This window comes from Dictyostelium purpureum (genome assembly GCF_000190715.1).
Source record: "Dictyostelium purpureum unplaced genomic scaffold DICPUscaffold_280, whole genome shotgun sequence".
In the NCBI taxonomy this organism is placed as follows: Eukaryota; Evosea; class Eumycetozoa; order Dictyosteliales; family Dictyosteliaceae; genus Dictyostelium; species Dictyostelium purpureum.
This window is the reverse complement of record NW_003519616.1, coordinates 181-21,801: the sequence shown is the minus strand read 5'-3', so window position 1 is coordinate 21,801 and position 21,621 is coordinate 181. Positions and strand designations below refer to the sequence as shown.

The 21,621-nt window shown below is 22.2% G+C and overlaps 8 protein-coding genes across 8 annotated transcripts; 3 read left to right on the top strand and 5 right to left on the bottom strand.

The window, feature by feature from the left end:
* Positions 1-415: 415 nt before the first annotated feature.
* Positions 416-4,170, top strand: DICPUDRAFT_156108 (uncharacterized protein; the record flags this gene model as incomplete). The annotated part of the gene is made up of 6 exons (XM_003291458.1): positions 416-1,788; positions 1,855-2,081; positions 2,152-2,515; positions 2,597-2,827; positions 2,878-3,660; positions 3,732-4,170. 6 exons carry the CDS (start codon positions 416-418, stop codon positions 4,168-4,170), a joined length of 3,417 nt encoding a protein of 1,138 aa, XP_003291506.1.
* Positions 4,171-4,284: 114 nt separating this feature from the next.
* DICPUDRAFT_156107 (uncharacterized protein) lies at positions 4,285-7,025 on the bottom strand (the record flags this gene model as incomplete). Its single annotated transcript, XM_003291452.1, has 5 exons — positions 4,285-4,377; positions 4,455-5,379; positions 5,451-5,520; positions 5,886-6,135; positions 6,213-7,025. 5 exons carry the CDS (start codon positions 7,023-7,025, stop codon positions 4,285-4,287), a joined length of 2,151 nt encoding a protein of 716 aa, XP_003291500.1.
* A 784-nt stretch (positions 7,026-7,809) lies between these two features.
* DICPUDRAFT_156106 (uncharacterized protein) lies at positions 7,810-8,464 on the bottom strand (the record flags this gene model as incomplete). The annotated part of the gene is made up of 2 exons (XM_003291451.1): positions 7,810-8,118; positions 8,183-8,464. The coding sequence occupies 2 exons, from the start codon at positions 8,462-8,464 to the stop codon at positions 7,810-7,812; spliced, it is 591 nt and encodes a 196-aa protein (XP_003291499.1).
* Positions 8,465-9,060: 596 nt separating this feature from the next.
* DICPUDRAFT_89426 (uncharacterized protein) lies at positions 9,061-9,834 on the top strand (the record flags this gene model as incomplete). Its single annotated transcript, XM_003291457.1, has 3 exons — positions 9,061-9,144; positions 9,234-9,328; positions 9,393-9,834. The coding sequence occupies 3 exons, from the start codon at positions 9,061-9,063 to the stop codon at positions 9,832-9,834; spliced, it is 621 nt and encodes a 206-aa protein (XP_003291505.1).
* Positions 9,835-10,135: 301 nt separating this feature from the next.
* DICPUDRAFT_89425 (uncharacterized protein) lies at positions 10,136-11,796 on the bottom strand (the record flags this gene model as incomplete). Its single annotated transcript, XM_003291450.1, has 4 exons — positions 10,136-10,426; positions 10,503-10,547; positions 10,619-10,944; positions 11,067-11,796. 4 exons carry the CDS (start codon positions 11,794-11,796, stop codon positions 10,136-10,138), a joined length of 1,392 nt encoding a protein of 463 aa, XP_003291498.1.
* A 2,751-nt stretch (positions 11,797-14,547) lies between these two features.
* On the bottom strand, positions 14,548-14,921 carry DICPUDRAFT_39093 (uncharacterized protein; the record flags this gene model as incomplete). Its single annotated transcript, XM_003291449.1, has 2 exons — positions 14,548-14,797; positions 14,872-14,921. Coding segments are annotated over 2 exons (300 nt in total), but the record flags the coding sequence as incomplete, so codon positions are not given.
* A 3,450-nt stretch (positions 14,922-18,371) lies between these two features.
* Positions 18,372-19,646, bottom strand: DICPUDRAFT_89422 (uncharacterized protein; the record flags this gene model as incomplete). The annotated part of the gene is made up of 5 exons (XM_003291448.1): positions 18,372-18,436; positions 18,517-18,654; positions 18,730-19,073; positions 19,174-19,500; positions 19,585-19,646. 5 exons carry the CDS (start codon positions 19,644-19,646, stop codon positions 18,372-18,374), a joined length of 936 nt encoding a protein of 311 aa, XP_003291496.1.
* Positions 19,647-20,064: 418 nt separating this feature from the next.
* DICPUDRAFT_89421 (uncharacterized protein) lies at positions 20,065-20,980 on the top strand (the record flags this gene model as incomplete). Its single annotated transcript, XM_003291456.1, has 3 exons — positions 20,065-20,142; positions 20,447-20,646; positions 20,764-20,980. The coding sequence occupies 3 exons, from the start codon at positions 20,065-20,067 to the stop codon at positions 20,978-20,980; spliced, it is 495 nt and encodes a 164-aa protein (XP_003291504.1).
* Between the last annotated feature and the right edge of the window lie 641 nt (positions 20,981-21,621).

Genomic DNA, 21,621 nt, shown 5'->3' with positions numbered 1-21,621 from the left:
AAAGATATTTAAATAAAAAAAAATAAAAAATAAATAAAATAAATAATTAGATAAACAAAAAAGATAACAAACCATCATTTTTTCCTTTTTTATTTTATTTATTTTTTTTTTTTTTTTTATTTTTATTTTTTTTTATTTTTTATTTTTTTTATAATAATTTTAATTTAAAAATAAAAAAAATTTAAATTAAAAAAAAAAAAATTAAAAAAATCATTTATTTTTTTTTTTTTAATTTTTTTTAAAATTATTTATTATTTTATATATTTAAATAATTATATTTAATTTTTTAATATTAAAGATAAATACAATTCGACCACTCACCTTGAGTGTCGATATGTTTAAATGTTCGAAGTAATAATATAAATTAATATAAATGTTTTTTTTTTTTTTATATATTATATAAATAATAATAAAAATGAAGAAAACAGATAATAACCTATCTGAACAAAACAATAATGCAAATATCACCAATAATAGCAACAACAACAACAGAAACAGCAACAGCAACAGCAACAACATGAATAATAGTATAATATTTAGTGGTATTCAAATAGAAATAAATAATAATTATAATAATTATAGTAATAATAATAATAATAACAATAATAATAATAATATAAATAATAATTTAAGTTCAAGTACAAATAATATGAATGCTAATAATTTAAGTAGTAGTTGTATGAGTAGTGGCAGTAATAGTAGTACAAATATTAATAATAGTGGAATGAGTAGAAATAATAGTAGCAATAATTTATCACAAAGCGAAAGTATTCCATTAAGACCATCTTTAGAATGGGTATTGTTATATTCGGACTCAAAAGTTTCATCGGAATCGAGAACACCAATAAACGATTTTATAAAAAATAATTATAATTCAAATAATAACGATAATAATAATAATAATAATAATAATAATAATAATAATAATAATAATAATAATAATAATAATAATGAAAATGAACCAAATAATAACAATACACTATCAAACTCAACACCAATAACAAATAGTGCAACATCTTCCCCATATTTTAGAAGGAATAATAATAGTAACAATAGTTTACAATCTTCAACATATTTAGAAAATACAAATAGTAATAGTCCAAACCCAACCAATAGTCCATTACTCAGAAACGATAATAGTTCACCTTCAGAAAATAATAATAATAATAATAGCAATAATGTTAATAATAGCACGGTCACAACAACTACTAATACTTCAACTATCCATATAACAACAACAAATGGAGAGTTTATGAATAGCATTGTATTTGATAATGGTATAAATAATAGTAGTAATATTTTTGGATTATTATCAGAAAAAAATTGTAATCACCAATTCCCATCAGAGGATTTTTTATTGCCTCACGAGCATGAAATAATGGATTTGGCACTAAATAAAGAATTTTTAAATCAATATCGTATTCAAACCAATAGTATTTTCATAAACTCACAACCAAATTTAAATCAAGATGTCCCATGTTATCAAGATTATGAAAGTTTATTTTTACATTACAATAATATTTTATCACAACTAGCACAGGTAGCAAAAAGCAATACAAATATTGGGATTAATAACGCACCACCTTCGATAACCTCAAATAATACACCCGACCATGTACAATATCAAACTTTTTTACCAGAAATTAACTTTTTAATAGAGAAATTGACTATGTTCTATCGAAAAATAGATACTGAAATTTTTAATAGATTGGGAAACAATGTCAAATTAATTTTCGATCATTTAAATATTATTAGAAAAGAAATTTCTGAAGGTATTTCAAATTTAAAGTAAGCATATGTTTATTTTTTCATATATTTTTTTTGTATAACATTATACTAATTTTTATTTTACAGTGGTATTTTTACAATTTATAACCATACATTAATTAGTAGTGATAAAAGTACAAAACAATTTGTTTTTAGGTTTTTGCATTCATTAGCCCCAATGCAAGCTCCACCTGCAATAGTGGTAACTCCCGAGCTTAAAAAAGTAGTTTGGAAAATTCATTTTTCTAAACCAGTTTTCACAGCACTTTGCATCGAATGGAAAGGTTCATTTACTTTTACAAAAAGTTTTTATGGTAATTATAAATTAATTTAATTCAAAAAAAAAAAAAAAAAAAATTAATATTAATATTTTTTTTTAAAAAGATATTTACAAGTATGTCGATGTTTTAAAATCAGTTTCGTTATTTATAGTCAATCAATACTTTTTTTTAAATCAATCAATTATAGTAAATGATGAATCAATGTTTGTACCATCATTTTATAATCTTTTTGATAGCATTCAAAATCTATCAATGAGAGAAGAAAGATTCTATATCGAATATATTTTACACAATTTAAAATTCATCACCTCCAAAATTCCAAAACAAACAAGAGATTACACGAAACAGGAACTTGAAAGACTATCTTCTTATATTAAACAAAATCCTTCATATGTTAAAGATATTATACCAAGATTATTAAAGAATTTATATGCAGACCCTTACTTTTATCACCTATGGAACAATAAGTAAGTTTTATATGCTTTAATAAATTCTTTAAACATTTACTAATTTTTTTTTTTCAGTTGTATTCATTTATTAAATAATAGTAAACAGGATAATGTAAATTTCAAAGATATTGGTATTGATTTAACCCTACTTTTAAATAGTAATAAAAATTCATTCCTTTTATCATTTGACGAAAAATACTTTTCAATTTTTTATAATATTAATACTAATAATAATAGTAACAATAATAATAACAATAACAATAACAATAGCAACAATAACAATAATGTTTTAAACAAAAGCAATACAATAGTCAACAACAATAATAATAAGTATATGTTAAATTATTTTGACAATACAACATCACTATTAAATTTTATAGAAATCAAATCAAATTTAAATATATTATATTATCAAATAAAGATGTAGAAACAATAAAATACTTTAAATCAGTTTTACCAGTTCAACTACCATTACCACAAACTAGACAACAACAAAACTATAAACCAAGAATTTTATGTGGCTCGTGCTTATCAAGATTTAAAACAATTTTAGATGAATTTGATCAAGAGGAATCTTTAGAATCACAAATGTATAAAAATTTCTTTTTAACAAAACAAAAGAAACAGGAAAAGGATGAAAATGAAGAGGATGAGGAATTAAATCAAGATGATGATACAGATGAAGAAGATTTAAAAAATGAACTATTAAATATAGAAAAAGAAATCAATGATTTAGAAAAAGAAGAAAAAGAGTTAATTCAAGAGTATTTGGAATTAGAAAATCAAAACCAGATAAATTTAGATATTAAAATCAAGCTTGAAGATATTTTAAAAGAAATTAAACAAGAAGAGAAAACCCATTATGACTCAGTAAATAATTATTATCAAGAATACTATGATTTAAAGCAAGAGGACGAAATATGGGATAATTATATTTCTTCAATAAAAGACCAAATCGAAAGAGTAACCCAAATAGATATCAAAAAAGCATTCTTTAAAATCGCCGGTTCCGAAGATAGTAATGGTATAGCCTCAATAAATGGTTTTAGACTTGGTACATTACAAAATTTAAAAGTAGATTGGGATGAAATTAACAGTGCATGGGGTGAAACTTCCCTACTATTACATGTTTTGGCGACTCAATTAGAATATAATTTTTTAAAGTAAGTTTTTAAATATACAAGTTTTTTTTATAATTATGTGTTTCTAATCTTTTATATTAAAAAAACTTTAGTTTTAAATTAATACCAATGGGAAATAAATCAATTATTCAATCTAAAAACGATAAGGTATCATATTCACTATATGGTGGTGATAATATTCAGTTTTCAAGATCATTTCTTTGGTTTGGTGCCAGCGACCAAAGATTCGATAATGGTATGGAAGCATTTTTATCATGTGTAAATGAAATATCATCATTTGTGTTAACAAAAAAGAACATCAACTTTAACTATCGAATAAATAAAGATAAAATTGGTGATTCAAATAGATTCTACTCAATTAAAATTGCAAGTAATTCAGAAGCTCATTGGACCTCTGCTTTAAAGTTTATGTTATCCACCTTAAAAAAGATTTTAGACAATTTAGATTCAATAATCGAAACAATTCAACAAAACAAACTATCAAGATCAGAATCCTATTCAAACTTAGCTTCATTACAAACTTTAAAATAACTAATTGGTAATAATAATAATTATAATTTAAACAATAATATTAAATTTTATAAATAAAACTGTATATTTTTTAAATTTTGTATATTATAAAATGATTAAAAGGTTTTTATTAAATTATTTTGTTGTGAAATAGTCTGTTATAATTTCTTGTTGTCTTATAACAAGACCAGCTATTTTACTTTGATTGAGAACAACTAAATCCTTGATCTATTTTAATAAATATTTAAATGATAATTAGTATAAAGTATATTATAAATATTTTATAATTTTATTGAGAAACCTACTCTTGTTCTATTAAAATCAATATTTTCGGGTTCTTTTACTTTACTGTTCCACAGTTTAAATATTGGCTCAAGGGTTTTAAAATGCCTTTTAATTTCGGTTATATCATCAACACAGATTGTTACCAATTGAATAACATTAACCATAACTCTTAAATTGATAGTTTCATTTTTAATTCTATAAACATATGGCTCAATTAGTTTAATTAAAGTTGAACAAATGTCTTTGGTTTCAAAAATTTCATCCAATAATTCTATTTTTGCTTGAGGTGGTGAGTTTCCTGAAATAGTCTCTTTGGATTTTGGCGAGTTATCTTCTTTTGGTATTTCTTTATTTTCTTCAATTGGTTTGTTTTCTTCAGTTTTAATTTTCTTTGTTGGTTTCTTTTTCTTTTTTGCTTTTTCTTTTGCTAGCGAAGATAACATATTTGAAATACAGTAAAGAGAGAATCTTTCACGTACTTTAAATTCAGTTTCTGTTGGAAAAACTTCAGTAATTTTGGTAAATGTTTGGAATCTATCGTTATCTTCTGGAACAATAGAAATAATTTCGTCAAATAATTGATTCATAATAGTTGGTATATTGTCTGTATCATTATTTATATTATTAATACTATTATTATTATTACTATTATTATTATTACTATTATTATTTCTGTGAAAATCTGGGTTAAAATATAAATTGATCAATTTTGAAAGATTTAATTTTAATAATCTAATTGAATTAAAAATACCAGAATCTTTAACAACTTGATTAAAACTATCTTGCTTTGGTTTTACTGCCTCTGTTTCACTTTTTTTTTGCTTCTTACCAACCTGTTTTTCTAAATTCATTTGATTGTGTGGCATTTTGAATTGGAAAAATGGGTCCAATGATAAAAATATTAAAAACTTAATAAGCTCTTTGACCTGTTCAGTATTAAATTTTCTATAAAAAAAGTTAAACAATATTAATATAGCTTTCGATTGAATAGAATAATAAAATAGTTATAAACCTACTTTTTTTCTATTGAATAGTTTAGCATTACCAATACTTTATATAAATTCATAAATGGGAATATTCTATTAACTAAAAAAATAAAAAAATAAACTATTAATATTAATTATTAAAAATAAACTATTTCTTTATAATTACCACAAGTTTTTTTTGAATAAAAATCTGTAACTTTTTTAACATTTTTAAGGGACTCAAGATTAATATCGATTGAATAACTGTTGAAAGTATTGAAAAAATTTTCGAATGAAAATAACTTGTCAAAAATATTATTATTGATGTCGCTTATGGGTTTCTTTTCAATGTCCATTAATATGTCATATGATTGTGAAACAATTAAATCATTTTTATTAAAACAAACTGTTGTTTAAAAGGAAAAAGAAATTATAATAAGTGAAACTATACTTTATAATAAATATTAAAACTATTAAGCTACATACCTTGTGAGTATAAATAAGTTATTAAAATATCCGGTATTGATTCTCTTTTTGAAATTTTAACCAATGTTCCCAAACTATTTAAAATTGACAATTCATTTGAATCTTGATTTTTTAATAATTTCAAAATTGGGTATTTTGAAGTATCGCTATCTTTAATATTTAACTCCATTACCGATGGCACTTTATTTTTTTCAACAAAAATATATTGACGATTGGAACCTGCAAGAAATAGATCATTTGCAATAAATAGCTATAAAAAATAATTAAAACAAATTCATTAATTATAAAACATAATACAACGATTTATAATGGCTAACTAATATTTACATCTTGTAATTGTTTGGTTTCTTTATCATTAAATTCAATTTCGTTACCTATAATAGATTTAACGTCAATTGTTTCATCTTCTGCTATAGCTACTTTCATCTTGCTCTTGTCGAATAAAATTGTATCTGTGTCAATATTTTCAAGAAATTTTCCTGTTTTCTTTCTTTCATTTAATAAATCGTCCAATGAAATATTTGAATATTTAGATTCTTTTTTCCCACTAGTTTTAGGGGCGGTATTACTACTACCGCCACTAGTTTTAGGGGCGGTACTACTACTACTAATACTACTATCAATACTGAAAAGATTTGGATCGAATTTTTTTGCTGATCTCCCACTTCTAGTTGTATAAGTTGGTAAATCATCATTACTAAAACCATATTTTGATGATGGTGATGATGATGATGATGATTTTTTTTTTCTTGAACTATTGTTATCAATATCAGGTTGATTTGATGACTTATTATGGTCGGAATCACCAAAGAAATTATTTTCATCAGAATCCTCTCTTTTTCTTTTTGGGATCGATGGAATATTTGATGCAGTTGTTGATAATAATGATGATCCTGATTTAGTTGATGGACTTTCAATACTAGCTGGGTTCTTTTTGGGAATTCCAAAACTTAAATATGAATTTGAAAATGTTGATGAACCACTTGAAGATTTATTCTTTAAGTCCTCTTCTTTTTTTGATAAAATTGAAGAACCCAATAAAGAAGATTGTTTAAGATTTGACTGTGGTATAGCTGAGGCTGCTTTTTTACCTGGAGCTTTTTTTTTTTTTTCGAAAAGTTTACCAAACGGATTATCCATTTCGTTATTGCACTATATAAAGATATTTTTCACAAAAACAAATTATAATTATTTTTTTAAAAAATGAAAAAAAAATTTTAAAAAAAATTAAAAAAAATATTTTTTTTTTTTGGGGGGAATTTATTTTTATTTATAAATAATTATTTTTAGTATACTTTTGTTCAATTTAAATATATTAAATATATTTAATATTAAAAAAAAAGAAATTAATTCAATATTATAATAAAAGTAAAATAATAATAAATATTTGGGAAGATATTTTTTTTTAATTTAAATTGTTTATAATTGGGATATTTATGTGTGTTAATTTTTTTTTTAGTCAAGTTGATATTATACAATTCGTGTGTGGTGCCAAATACCTTCTATTAATATTATTGAACCAAGTGTTGTTACTTGTAGTCGGCTCTTTCCACCATTGTTCTGCGGAACAACGAAATCATAGGGAAGATTAAAATCTCCTGGAAGAGTATCCCACCAAAAAAGGCCCCAGCGGGGATCGAACCCACGACCTCTTCCTTACTAGGGAAGCGCAATACCACTATGCTATGCGGCCAATTTGTTGAAATTTTAAAAAACCACCATTTTCGGGTTTTCAGTTAAAAAAGTTGATATATATTTAAAATTCATTAATTTGGAAATTAATTATTGGAGTTTTATTACAAATATAAAAGATGAGTTTTTTGTTATTTTTGATAATATTTTATTATTTAAAAATTAATTTTTAACGTTATTTTAAAGTTAAAAAATTAAAAAAAATTAATAAAATTGAATTGCAAATAAAAATTTATTCTTGAATATAAAAGCCATCAAGACGCCCTCTACCAATAACTTTAGATTTCATTGAAGAAATTAATTGATCTTTAGTGAATTTTTCTTGATTTATGCCTGATGGCTCAGATAAAGCATAAATTTCAAAAATGTATCTATGCTTACCATGACCATTCAAAGGACGTGGACCAATATAACCATGAATATTTCTAAAATTACAAACTCCAATAAACATGTCTTCTATTTTTCCTGAGGATTTTTCACCAACATTTAAAGCACCCTCTGGTATCTCCTTAATACTTGGTTTAATACCAACAGCCGATGCCTAAAAATTAAAAATAAAAAATTAATTATTAAAACTTTTAAAAAAAAAAACATATAAAACATACATGAAGAATTGGTACCCAAACTGGAGCATCTACATCTTCACATGCAAGTATAATTTCTTTTGTTCCCTCTGGTAAATCTGACCATGAAAGGTGTGGGGAAATATCATCCCCAACTCCCAAACCTGCACATTTTTGAGGCATAAATCCATCATGTTCAAAGTTATTACTCTTTAAAGAAATTGTTTTTTCGTTTTCATTTGGTGGAACTAAATTAAAAATACATTTTTCTTCACCAGCATGTACATTATATAATAAATATTTACCAAATAATCTGGCTATCATTTTTAATTATTTTTATTCCAATTAACTATAAAAAAAAATAAAAAAAAAAAAAACTTTTTGGAAATAAAAAATAAAAAAAATAAAAAAATAAAAAAAATAAAAAAATTATTGAATAAATCCTAATTTTTTTAAAAAAATTTCATCACCTGCCAAAAAATTTAAAATATATAACCTTGGGTATAAAGGTCTGAATCTTAGATTTCATAAAAACTATGAAATCATAAATGATTATATAATTTTAAAAAAAAAAATTACTTTTTTGATCAAATAAGTTATATTAAAAAAATTATATTTTTTAATAAACCGTGCTCCGTAACTTATAACTAATCAAAAAAAAAAATTTTAAAATTTAAAATTTAATATATTTTATATAAATTGAAATTACAATAAAATTAATATTATTAATAATTAGTTTTATTTTATTTATAGATTTTATTAATTTTTTTTTTTAAATTAATTTAAATTTATTTTATTTTTTTTGAAAAATATTTTTTTAATTTTTATTTAATTTTTTTAAATTTTTCATTTTTTAATTTTATATATCATATTTTATATATTAAAAGAAATACTCATAAAAACAAATAAGAATAATTATTATGTCCAATAATTTAAACGTTGATAGCTTATATTTTGAAAGACAAAGAAAAAAACTATGTGGTCTACATGTAATTAATAATTTTGTAAGTAACTTTTTGGTAATAATAAAAAATAATAATATGATTATATTGACACATGTCCTTATATTTTTATTTTCATATTAATAATAAAGTTTCAACAAGAAAAATATAATCAAAGGAAATTAGACGAGATAGCGTATGAAATTGATATTTCAAATAGATTAATCAATCCCCATAAAAGTTTTTTGTAAACTATCTTTTTTTATTCACAATAATATTATACATTAATACTAATATTTATTATCGTATAGTGGATTAGGTAACTATGATGCAAATGTACTAGTTCATGTATTTATAAATAACGATTATGAAATTCAATGGTTTGACAAAAGAAATGCATTAGAAGAGATCGACTTTAATATGCTGGGTGGGATTTTAATCAATACTGTTACATTTAGGATATTTGGTCTATATGAATCTAGACACTGGACTATAATTAAAAATATGGATAATGAAAGCTCAATAACAGAATCAACCTCATCAACAATAAATGACCCAAATAATTTAAACTATGTCCTATTTGACTCTTCAAATTCAAAACCAATTAAAATTTCAGAAAAATCAAAACTTATAAACTATTTAAAATATCTTCAAAAAAATAGTAAAGCTGAATTAATTTTAATTTATAAAAACCCAATTCATAGCAATAATGAAAAAGAAAATGAAAAAGAAAACAATAATAATATTAAATAAATAAACAAATAAATAAATAAATAAATAAATAAATAAATAAATAATAAAAACAAAAAGAGACAACTAATATTGTCTTTTTTTATTTTTAGTGTATAATATAATATAATTTTAAAAGTAATAATATATACTATTATAACTTTTGTTCTTTATTATTTTTGTTCTAACTAATCTTTTTTTTTTTTTTTTTTTTTTTTTTATAATTAACTTTAATAATAAAGATAATTTTATTTATTTATTAATATTATTTTTATTTATAAATAGTATTAATTAATATTTGTTATATTTAAATATGATATCATATTTAAGAAGCTATTGAGCCTGATGGTTTACAAATTGAATCAAAAGAAAGATTTCTATATTTTACAAAATCAATACTTTCAGTAACAACCAATAAGATAGTGGAAACTGAAATAACGGCACCAATAAGGAAAACGATGTATGATCTTCTTTGGTATTTCTTAACGATCCAGATTAAAGTTTGGGTACCAACAAAACATGAAATGAAACCAATTGCATAATAAACAATACCGTAATCCCATCTTAATTTACCAACTAAAATATATTGAATAGCTGATGATGCTGAGGTGAATAACTGGATAAAAAGATTGAAAAAATTAGTATATTAATTAATATATGTATTCATAAATAAAATAATAATTAATCCTTACAATCATATAACTTGAAGTAGCAGCAGTAACATCTGGACTTAAACCCTTTTTTAAAAAAAAAAACAAAATTAATACATTTACCTACTTTGTATTTATAATATTAATAAAATTCTTACCATTTGTAATAAGACTGGACCCTTGATCATACCACCACCAATACCTAATAATGAAGCTAAAATACCTGCAACAATTGAAAGGATACCTAAAACAATAATATTTTTATGAGTATATTTAATTTCACCTTCAATTTCTCTACCCTCATCACGTCTAATTTCATATTCTCTATAAAGGTATCTAGCAGTGAAACCCCATAAAATAATAATAACTGGTACCATAACAAATGATAATACCCAATAAAGTGGCGAGCATAACTTGACACCAATTAAACTGTATTCTTCATCACCACCTTTGAAAATTGAAAACATTGTTGAAAAGATTAAAACTATTAATAAAATTGAAACTTTACCCCATTCAGCGTCATAAAATGCTAATTTTATAAAAAATAAAAAAGATATTAGTATAAAAATAATTATTGGTATTGATGGTATAAAAAATAATACATACGATTATATTTAACATTTGAATTTGCACCATCACCATTTGGATTGCTACTACCGCTACCATTACTATCATTGATTTTATGATGATCATTATTTAATAAAGAGACTTTAGCTTTAATTTCTTTTCTATAAATTTCTACACCTTTAGTAATTGTTTTAAAAGAGGTGAAACCAAGAGTGATAACCAATAACAAAAGAATAACTAATGGTGGGAAATAGGTATGTAAATAAACACCAAAGATAGTACCTGCCAAAGTTAATGGTTCAATTAAAAGAGCAACACTAAAATCTATAAGATGTTTGTTTGAAAAAGGATGTCTTCTTGGGAAATTTTGAATAAAGTTAGCTAAAGAACAACCAGCAACCAAACAATTTGATAATGGAATTGATGATTTTGGATCCCATTTACTGACTAAAATTAAAATTGGAATATAAATACCGCCACCACCTACACCACCTCCACTAGATAAAGCACAACCAATGAATAAAAGGACCATACCAAGAATATCTAAGAATGTAACTTCGCTGTGGAACAATGATTTATGTGTACATTGACCTTGTTGACAAACCCATTGATCATTTAATGAAAAACATTCTGAATCAGTTAAACAGGTGGTACAAGTATGGTTACGACAAACTTGACCAATTTGGCATCTATCTCCACAATCTGACAATGGTTCATTATCAATACTGGATGATGAATTTGCATGCTCTTGATTATAATTACCAATCATAATATTATTACCGCCATTATTGAATATTTGATTTTCTCTGTTGTGTTGATCTTGTAATTGTTGATTAACCAATGTCTCATCCTCTATAAAAATTGATGATGAAAATGTTGCTGATTTTAAATTTTGTTCAAATGAACTACAAAAATTTATTAAAACGAATAATATTAAAAATATTTTAAATATTATTCGATAATTTATCATTTTATATATATATATATATTATATTATATTATTATTATATTATTATTATAATATTATTATTTTTGTTACAATTCTACTATTATTATTGTTATTGATTTATACTATTAATTAATTTAAATTGTATATTTTAGATATTACTACTATTAACTTGTAAAAAAAAAAAGTTGATAGTTTAACCTAGAAATTAATAAATTTATATTAATAAAATATACTTTTGTTTTTTTTTTTTAAAATTTGTTTTAAAACTTTTATTTATATATTTTAAAAAAATAATTAAAAATTAAAAAAAATAAAATAATCTTTTAAAACAATAAAATAATTTTACACTATATAAATAATAATAACATCTATTTCATTTTAAAACAAATCATATACTTTTAAATTAAAAAAGAAAAATTTTTAATTAAATGTATAGATAAAATAGTAATTATAATATATTAAAAATTAAAAACTATCAAAGTTAAGTGTATAATTATCCCAAGTGTTGTTGTGTTTATATGTGGTGTGTGAGACAAAGGTGGAAATGGTGAGAAAGAGGAAAAGTGTATTATATGTGTGTGTGTATGTGTGTATGTAAAGAAGATTATAGTGTTGTTGCAACAAAACGTAAATTTAAATTTAAATTTTAATATGAATGGAAAATATAATATAAAATTATATAATTGTTTATACACTTTTATTACTATTTATATATTATTTTATTTTAAACTTTACTATAAAACAAATATCTATTAATCGGATAGAATGTAAACTAATTGATAATAATTATAATTGTATTTAATCCATAAATTAAAGTATTCTCTTTAAAATTTTCTATTGTGTGTCTAATGAATTATTATTTTATATATTTATTTTAAATTAATAATTATGATTTAAAAAAATAAAAATAAAAATAAAAATTAAAATAAATCTATTTTTTTTTTTTTATTATACAACCTAATATTAATTTTTTTATGAAAAAAACTTAATATGAATTTTTATTTGGGTGTGTATGTTGTGTGTGTGAATGTGGTTGTTTATAGTCCGATTGTAAATATTTTTTTTTTTTTTTTTTTTTTTTTAAAAATAATTAAATTGTTTTGATTGTGTGTGTGTGTGAATAGGTGGGTAGGGTAAGAAAATTTTATATAAATATTTGAAAGATTATTAATTTACTGTATATAAATTTGATACGAGTGTTATTATATAATAGAAATAAATAAAAAATAAAAATAGTGAAAAATGGTGGATTGGTGAATTGGTGGGTTTTTGTTATATTAGATGATTTAAAATGATCTTTTGTCTAATCTAAATTTATATTATAAATAAAAAAACAAAAAGGTGAAACGTGGTGAATAATTTATTTTTTTTATTTTTTTATTTTTTAACAAATTCTAAAACTGGATATATGCAGTGTGCAAATGGGGAAAATAAATTATAAATTTAATATACAGTGTGTAACTGTGGTGTAGATTTAAATATTTAAAAATATCTATTACGTTTCCCATAATGTGTAATATAAAATAGAAATAAATTATCACCCGATCCACAATATTTGCGTTATTGTTAAATTATTCCTAAAACTATTTTAATTGATAACTATAAACTATAAATTAAAACTAATAAGCTCCTAATTAATTATAATGATAATTACTTTTGGGTGAAATAAAACGCTTTTATGTTGTTTTTGTTGCTATATATTATATTATTTTTTATTTATATTTATATATTTAGTATATATACTTATTTATATTTATATATATTTATTTATTTATTTATTTATTTATTTATATTTATATTTATATTTATATTTATATTTATATTTATATTAATATTATCTACAAATTTAAAAATGGCTTCATAAATGATCAAACTTTTATTTAACCAATTTTATTATTATTATTTTTATACAATTATACCATATCTAAGTTATTTTTATTTTTATTATTTATTTTTCGATCTATTTTAAATATATGTTACAGTATTATGAATATGATTATGAAATTATTATGAATATTTTATAGTACTATTGTTGTTTTTTTTTTTTTTTTTGTTTTTATTATAAATAGTATAGAAAAAAAATTTAAATTTTTTTTTTTTAAAAAAAGCTTCGGTGTGGATTTTAATTTTTTTTATTTTTTTTATTTTTTGTCAAATCTTCGCTATAAAAAAAAAATTTTCTACGGAAAATTAATTAATAAAATGTAAATCTAAATATTCTTGTGGAACACTTCCATTTAAAATTTGATTTAATTATTATAATATTTAAAAAATTTTTTTGTTTCTATTTTTCAATTTTTTGTATTTTTTTTTTTTATTTTTCTCTTTTTTTTTCTATTTTTTTTTTTTTACACACAAAAAATATAATTGATCAGTTTTGAAAATTTATTTATAATACAAAAATAAAATAAAATTATTTTATATTTTTTTTTATTTTATTTATTTAATACTTTCTCGTTTTTTTTTTCCTATTTTCCTATTTTCCTATTCCTGATTATTTTATATTACAATTAATTATACAAATTATTATTATTATTATTATTACTATTACTATTACTATTACTATTACTTTTAAATTATATCATCTAATGCTAAACAACAGTTTTTATGTTGAAATTCACGTGATATATATTCACCTGATAAGCTGGCATCTAAATCTGGGGTTAATTTTTTTAAAATAAAAACTTTGAATGAAGAGAAGTCTTGAACAAATTCAACAAATAAATGACAACTGAAATATTTCCCATTTCTTTTTTTCATCACACACGGTTTTTGGAAAGTGTGAATTTTTTTTACCATTGCCTCTAATGCATATCTGTTACTAAAAATTTTAAAAAAAAAAGTTAATATCTGTAAAAAATAACAATAAATTTTCATACTAATGTTATTACACACGTAAAAGGTATAATTTGTCTATGAACAACATCATCCCAGATTATTAATGGTGATTCTTGGTACAGCTCCTCAACATTTTCATACCCTATTAATCTACAAAAACTATCATTGATTGAAACTAAATCTTTTGTCGGGAATGAAAATTGAGCAAAGGGTAAATCAAATTTTGTTAGTAGTAAATGAATTTTCTAAAAATTTGGCATAGTTACGTTTTAAAAGAGAAGAGATTGGAGAGATGAGGTAAGATGAGATGAGAGAGAGGTTCGGCACAAATTTGAGTTTGGGAATGGATGGATGGAGAGAGATTTGGTGGGAGTAATATTAAAATTAAAAAATAAAATAATTTGGTTAGATATACTATAAATATTTAATTTAAAATGGCTAATATAAATTTATTTGATTTATATAGTAATTTTTTTTTTTTTTATAGGAAGAAGAAGGAGGTGGAGTTATTGACTGGAAATAAAATTGATTATTATTGTGTGATAATATTGTTTTTTTTTTCTTTTTTAAAGATAATTTACCGATTCAATTTCTTGATTTGGTGTCCAAACTGAATTAGGTACCAACAAATAACGAGGAGCTGGACTATATAATGGTCTGGAGACACCATTTGGATATTGGAGGAATGTTGAAATTCTTTCCAAAGATTGATGAATCTTTTTAAACTCGTTAATTAAAACCTCAGGTAATTGTTGTGGTTGTTGTTGGCAACATTTAACGATTTCTAATTTTTCATCAGCTTGATGGTTGTGTTGATGAGTGCCATTGCCGGTGGTTTTAATTGGATCGACTGATTCTGGGGCACCATCAATTGCAAATGGGCTCTTGACGCAACATCCATAAGGTGAGGAAGCAACCAATGGATCTTGAATAGATGAGGCTTGTGAGTTTATCAAAGTTGAAAGATTTGTAAAAACATTTTCTAATGAACTGTGAACATTTGATCCAATTGCCGATGAACCCTCTTGTGATTCTAAAACAGCTGGTAAATGGCCTGGGCTATTTGGGCTAGACAAAGATGATTCTGAAAAGCTTTGAACTGGTGTCGAGGAGGCTGAACTTGGACTGTTTGGACTTAAAATTGGTGAAGCAGATAAATTATTTTCCTCTTCTTTAAGTTTTGATGGTGATGGTGGAGATGTTGGTGATGTTGGTGTTGAAGTGGTGGTAGTGGTTGTAGTAGTAGTGTTATTTATATTATTATCTATATTATTGTTACTATCGCTACTGGTACTATTTGGATATGTAAAATAGAATGGGGATTGATTATTTACAAGGTTGTTATTACTATTATTTCCAATTATTCCCATATTAAAATCTTGATTTCCATAAGTTAAAATTTGTTGTTCTGGTGATTTAACTTGTTTAACTATTCTTCTTTGTACTACTGTATTATTATTATTATTACAATTATTAGTGTTGTTATTATTTAAACTTGAGGTTGTTGGTTGTGGATATTGTGCAGTGAGTGTTGTTAAGCTATTTGCATAACCAAGGTTATCAGGTGTAAAGTTTGGATGGCTTGGGATAAATGTGCCCATATCAGCAATTAATTGTGGAAGGACTGGAACATTTGAAACATCCTTTTTAATTCTCTTACTTGGTACCTTTGGTTTTCTTGGTACATCACGACAAGAATCTTCAATGCCGTTTTTAACACAACGAACACATGGTCTTTGGTGGTCACAAGCAACCTTAGAGGATCTGCAGTTTAAGCAAGCTCTTTTAGCTCTCTTCTTAATAACTGGAACGGTAATAATTTGGGTTTGAATTCCATTGTTTTGTTGTAATGGTTGTAATTGTTGAACAGTTAATTGTTGTTGAAGTTGAATATTGTTTAATATATTATTATTACCATTATTATTAGTGGTATTGTTTTCAAAACCAATATTAAAGTTATTATAAAATTGAGAACTGTCAACAACAGTGTTTGCAATAGTTTGTTGTTGTTGTGCAATTAAACTTTGATTTAAAAAGTTTTGATGAATGGTATTCATATCGTTACCATTGTTATTATTATTGTTATTATTTGTAGTAAAAGTGATTTGTGGTTGATACATTTTTAAATATTAATTGAAATTATTATTATTAATTTATTAAATTATGTGGAAAAATTATTGATTTTAGAAAAAAAAAAGTAATATGATTTTTTTAAGAAACGGGGGAAAATAAAATGATTATATATGATTATTATTATTATTTTAAATTGGAAGCAGGACTAAAAAAAAGGATTTCTTTTAACAGAAAAACTATTCTTTTTAACGAGAGAGAAAGAAATAAAGAGAACTCGATTTAGATAGCGTTATAACACATTAAAACTTTCAAAGTAGAAAGGTTTTAATATCGGTTTGTTTTTTATATAAAGAGTTGAATTATTTAGTGATGTAATTTTTGTAAATTTCTATTTTGTTTAAAACAAAAAAAATAATAATAAATAAATAAAAATATATGTATATATATTAAAATAAAATAATAAAATGATATATAATAAATAATGTATAAATTGTTATGAATACAAAAAATTATTAATTTCAAATAATAAAAAAAAAAAAACAAAAAATAAAAAAAAAAAATTTTGATTTTTTAAAAAAAAATAAAAAATAAAAAATAAAAAAAAAAAAATTAAAAAAAAGTTTTTCGTAATTTGGGTTGTATGTACCCAAATTTGATAAGTTCAAAAACAAAAAAAATCAAGAAAAAAAAATTGGATAGTTTTGTTACGCAAAATCAATATACAGAGGAGAGCCCACCATAAGAGCATAAGCAATTATATTGTTGTATAAGAAAATAAAAAATAAAAAAAAAAAAAAAAAAGGAAAAAGAAAATTGTTAATAATAATTTTTATTTATATATATAATAAATAAAATTGATTAATCTCAAAATATTATATATATATTATTTTTATTATCACTATTATTTGGAATATAATAATAATAATTTAGAAAAGAAAAATAATAATTATAATAATTATTGATTATTGTTGTTGAATCAAAAATAGTTTTATGATCATTACCCAAATGCTTTATAACACAGGTAAAGAAATAATAATACTTTAATTGTGTTTGTATAGCTATTGGGGCAGGAAAAAAAAGAAAAGAAAAAAAAAAATTTATGATGGGAAAATAAAAAAATTTTGTAAAAAAAAATTTTTGTAAAAAAAAAAAAATAAAAATAAAATTAAATAAAATAGATAATTGTTCGTAATAATTTTATTTATTTTGAATTTTTTTTTTTATTTTTTTTTTTTTTGCAAATTTTTCATTCGAATTCTCTGTATTGCAAATTCCATTATGAAAATTTGTGAGAATATATCTCTTCGTTTTAAAAAATCAATTGTAAAAAAATTTATTTAGAGATAGAAGCTGATATTTGAGTCACAACAAAAATTGATTTTTTTTTTTTGATAATCGAACAGTGGATTTCAAAAAAAAATACCACTTTTTTTTTTTTTTTAAAAATTAATTTTTTATTTTTTTTTTTATTTAACTTAAATAGTTTAATTATGCTCTTCTTCATATTCTTTTTCATATTCGAGGTGAACATATGGACGAGTGGATTTTCCTAATAAAAGTGGTAAAAATTTTTTTAAAAAATTAATAGCTTTTCTTGATTATTTTAAATAAATAAATATAATAACTTACTGGTTGGAATAGAGTAACTTGTTCTTTTATTGGTGGTATTTGGTTTAATATTAACTTCATCATCATCTCCGTTATCATCTTCATCATCGTCATCACCATCTTCTTCTTCATCGTCATATGGTGAGGTATAGTTGTTGGCTGTAAAAAAGAAAAAAAAAAATAATTAATATTGTGTTTGTTTTTTAAATATCTAATTGAATCTTGAATATTTACCATCAAATTCGTCATCGTCATCATCAAATTCATCATCATCACCTTCAACATATTCGATATCACCGCCGTTTTCGAGATCATCGATTTCATCTTCGTATTCTTCTTCTAATTCTTCTTCTTCTTCGATTTCTTCTTCATCTAATTCATCTTGATCACCTTCTTTATTTAATACTTCATTGAATACTTCTTCTGGGAAGTAATTCATTTCACTATATGTACCCTTGGATAATCTACTTAATAATTCTTTCTTAATATTAACAGTGAGATGTGCAGCAACCAATGCTTTATTTTCACGAGTTTTATCTCTTCTTTCTGCTTTTTTATTAATTGGTACTAATTCACGTCTATTGATATAAAATTAAAATATTAGTATTGGTTTAATTAAATATTTAATATATGAATTGATAGTTGTTATATTTTTGTTGTTGTTGTTGTTCTACATACCTAATTTGTTTTCTCATTTTTCTCATTCTAATTAAATATTGAGTAATTCTAATAAATCTTTGCTTGACACGATGACTCATATGACCTGGCCAAAACTCTAAATTTGAATCGATTTGTTCTATTGCCTTCATAAAGTTTGGATCTAATTTAATCTTTTCCCAAAGTTTTGATGGTGTGTGTGCTCTTTCGACAGTTTTCATATATAAATAAATAACACCTTGTTCTTCACGAACTGTTGCATAACGACTATTTGCTAAAGGACATGATACTTTATTGCAAACACCAGTTACATTATATTCATTTCTACAAAATTTGGTTTTATTAAAGCTAGATTATTAAATTATATAATAAAATTAGTAAGATATAGATAGGTTGAAAAAAAAATTTAACATTGTCAATGAATATACATACGTTGATCTATAGGAGCAAAAGTTTTTGCTAATTACATCCCAAATAATATCATCTGATTGCATTTTATATGTGTATATGTATAATTTATGTAAATTTGGTTTTATATATAGGTGGTGGTGGGTATTGTGGTTTTAAAAATTTAAACTAAAAATTATGATATTATATAGTTTAATTAACTTGTTGAATTTTTTGTTTTGATTTTATTATTATTAATATTACTTAAAAGGGATCTAAAAGGACTTAAAAGAGTTTTGTTTATTTACTCTCTATTATAGTATAATTATTAATAATAATAGACAACCTTTTTTAAAAATATTATAGAAAAATAAAAATAAAAATTTTTTTTTTTTTTTTTTTTTTTTCGTTTTTTTTTTTTTATTTTATTTTTTTTAATTTTTTTTTTTTTTAAATTTTTTTTTTTTAACTTTGAATATTTTTTGATTTTAATATTATTTTATTTTTCATTATTTATATATAAAAATGTCATTGTTTGGTGGAAAAACATTCAAAAATGGAATTTATTTAATTCCAAAATGGAAATATATTAAAGGTGATAAAGTATGAACAGCTAACAATAAATAGGACAGTTTGATTGCATATGCATCAATAATAAAAATAAAAATATGGTTTAGTTTCATATGATAAAGAAATCAAAATCAAATCAATACCAAATCAGTAATCATAGGATACAATATCGTATCAATTTGGGATATGTTTGATATTAAACAGGTTAAATCACATCAATAAATATCAAATATTGCATATCCACAAGATATTGATTATTTTTATAATCTTCATTTTCATATGACAGTAGTAATCATAGTAGTGATAAATACTAACCAACATTAATCAATATTTATAGGTTGAAATTATTTCAGGTAGAGATAAAGGTAAACAAGGTATTATTAAATCAGTAAATAGAAAACACAACAATTTAATTGTTGAAGGTTTAAAATTAATTAAAAAACACACCAAACCCACCAAAACACAAAGACAAACCGCTTTTACCAAAGAAGCCCCAATTCATTATTCAAATGTTTCACATATTGATCCAAAATACAGGTAAGTGTTTTGTTTTATTTTATTTTATTTAATTATATTTTATTTTATTTTTATTTTATTTTTATTTTATTTTTTTTTTTATCAGATTATTAATTTCATTTTTCAAAAAAATCTTAGTACCCCATGTAAAGTTAGATTTCAATTAATTAATGGTGTTAGAGAAAGAGTTTCAAGGGCCACCAATACAATTGTTCAAAAACCAGATTTCACCCAAAAATTCAAAAAATGGAGAAAAGATAACACTGATGGTGTTTATGATACTGTCCCTGAAGTTGCCAATAAGAAAACATTTAATGGTATTATTGATTCAATTTTCCCATTCAAGACTTATTAAAACAATTTAAATCAACATTATTATAATAAAAAAAAATAAAAAATAAAAAAAATGAATATAAATAGAAATATATAATATAACTTAAAAATTATTATTATAAAAAAAAAATAAAAAAAAATTAAACTTTTAAATTTATTTTCAATATGGCATTAAATTCATGGCAATGTGTGAATTTCATTTCATTTATTTATTTTTTATAATTAATTAAAAAATATTATTTGAATAATTAAATTGAACAATGATGGTTTCTTAAGAAATGAATATTAAAATAAAAAAATATAGTTATTATACTTTCCTTAAAGTTGACTTTTAAATTAAATTTAATTCTAAAAACTATTATTATAAAATCTATAGTGGCTATATTAGTTAAAAATTATTATTATTTTAATTTTTAATAATGATGTTGGCAATCTTAGAAATTTCATGAGTGTGGTAAATTTCATTTTTTTTTAATTTTATTTTTTTCTTTTTTTTATTAAAATTTTTTTTTTTTTTTTTTTAGTGGTGTGTGGGGGAAATTTTTTTTTTTTTTTCATGTTCATTTTCATTTTCATTTTATCAATATACATTTATTTTATTTTTTTATAATAGCTAAGCGAACAAACAAACAGGTAATTATATATAAATATATAATATGTGAT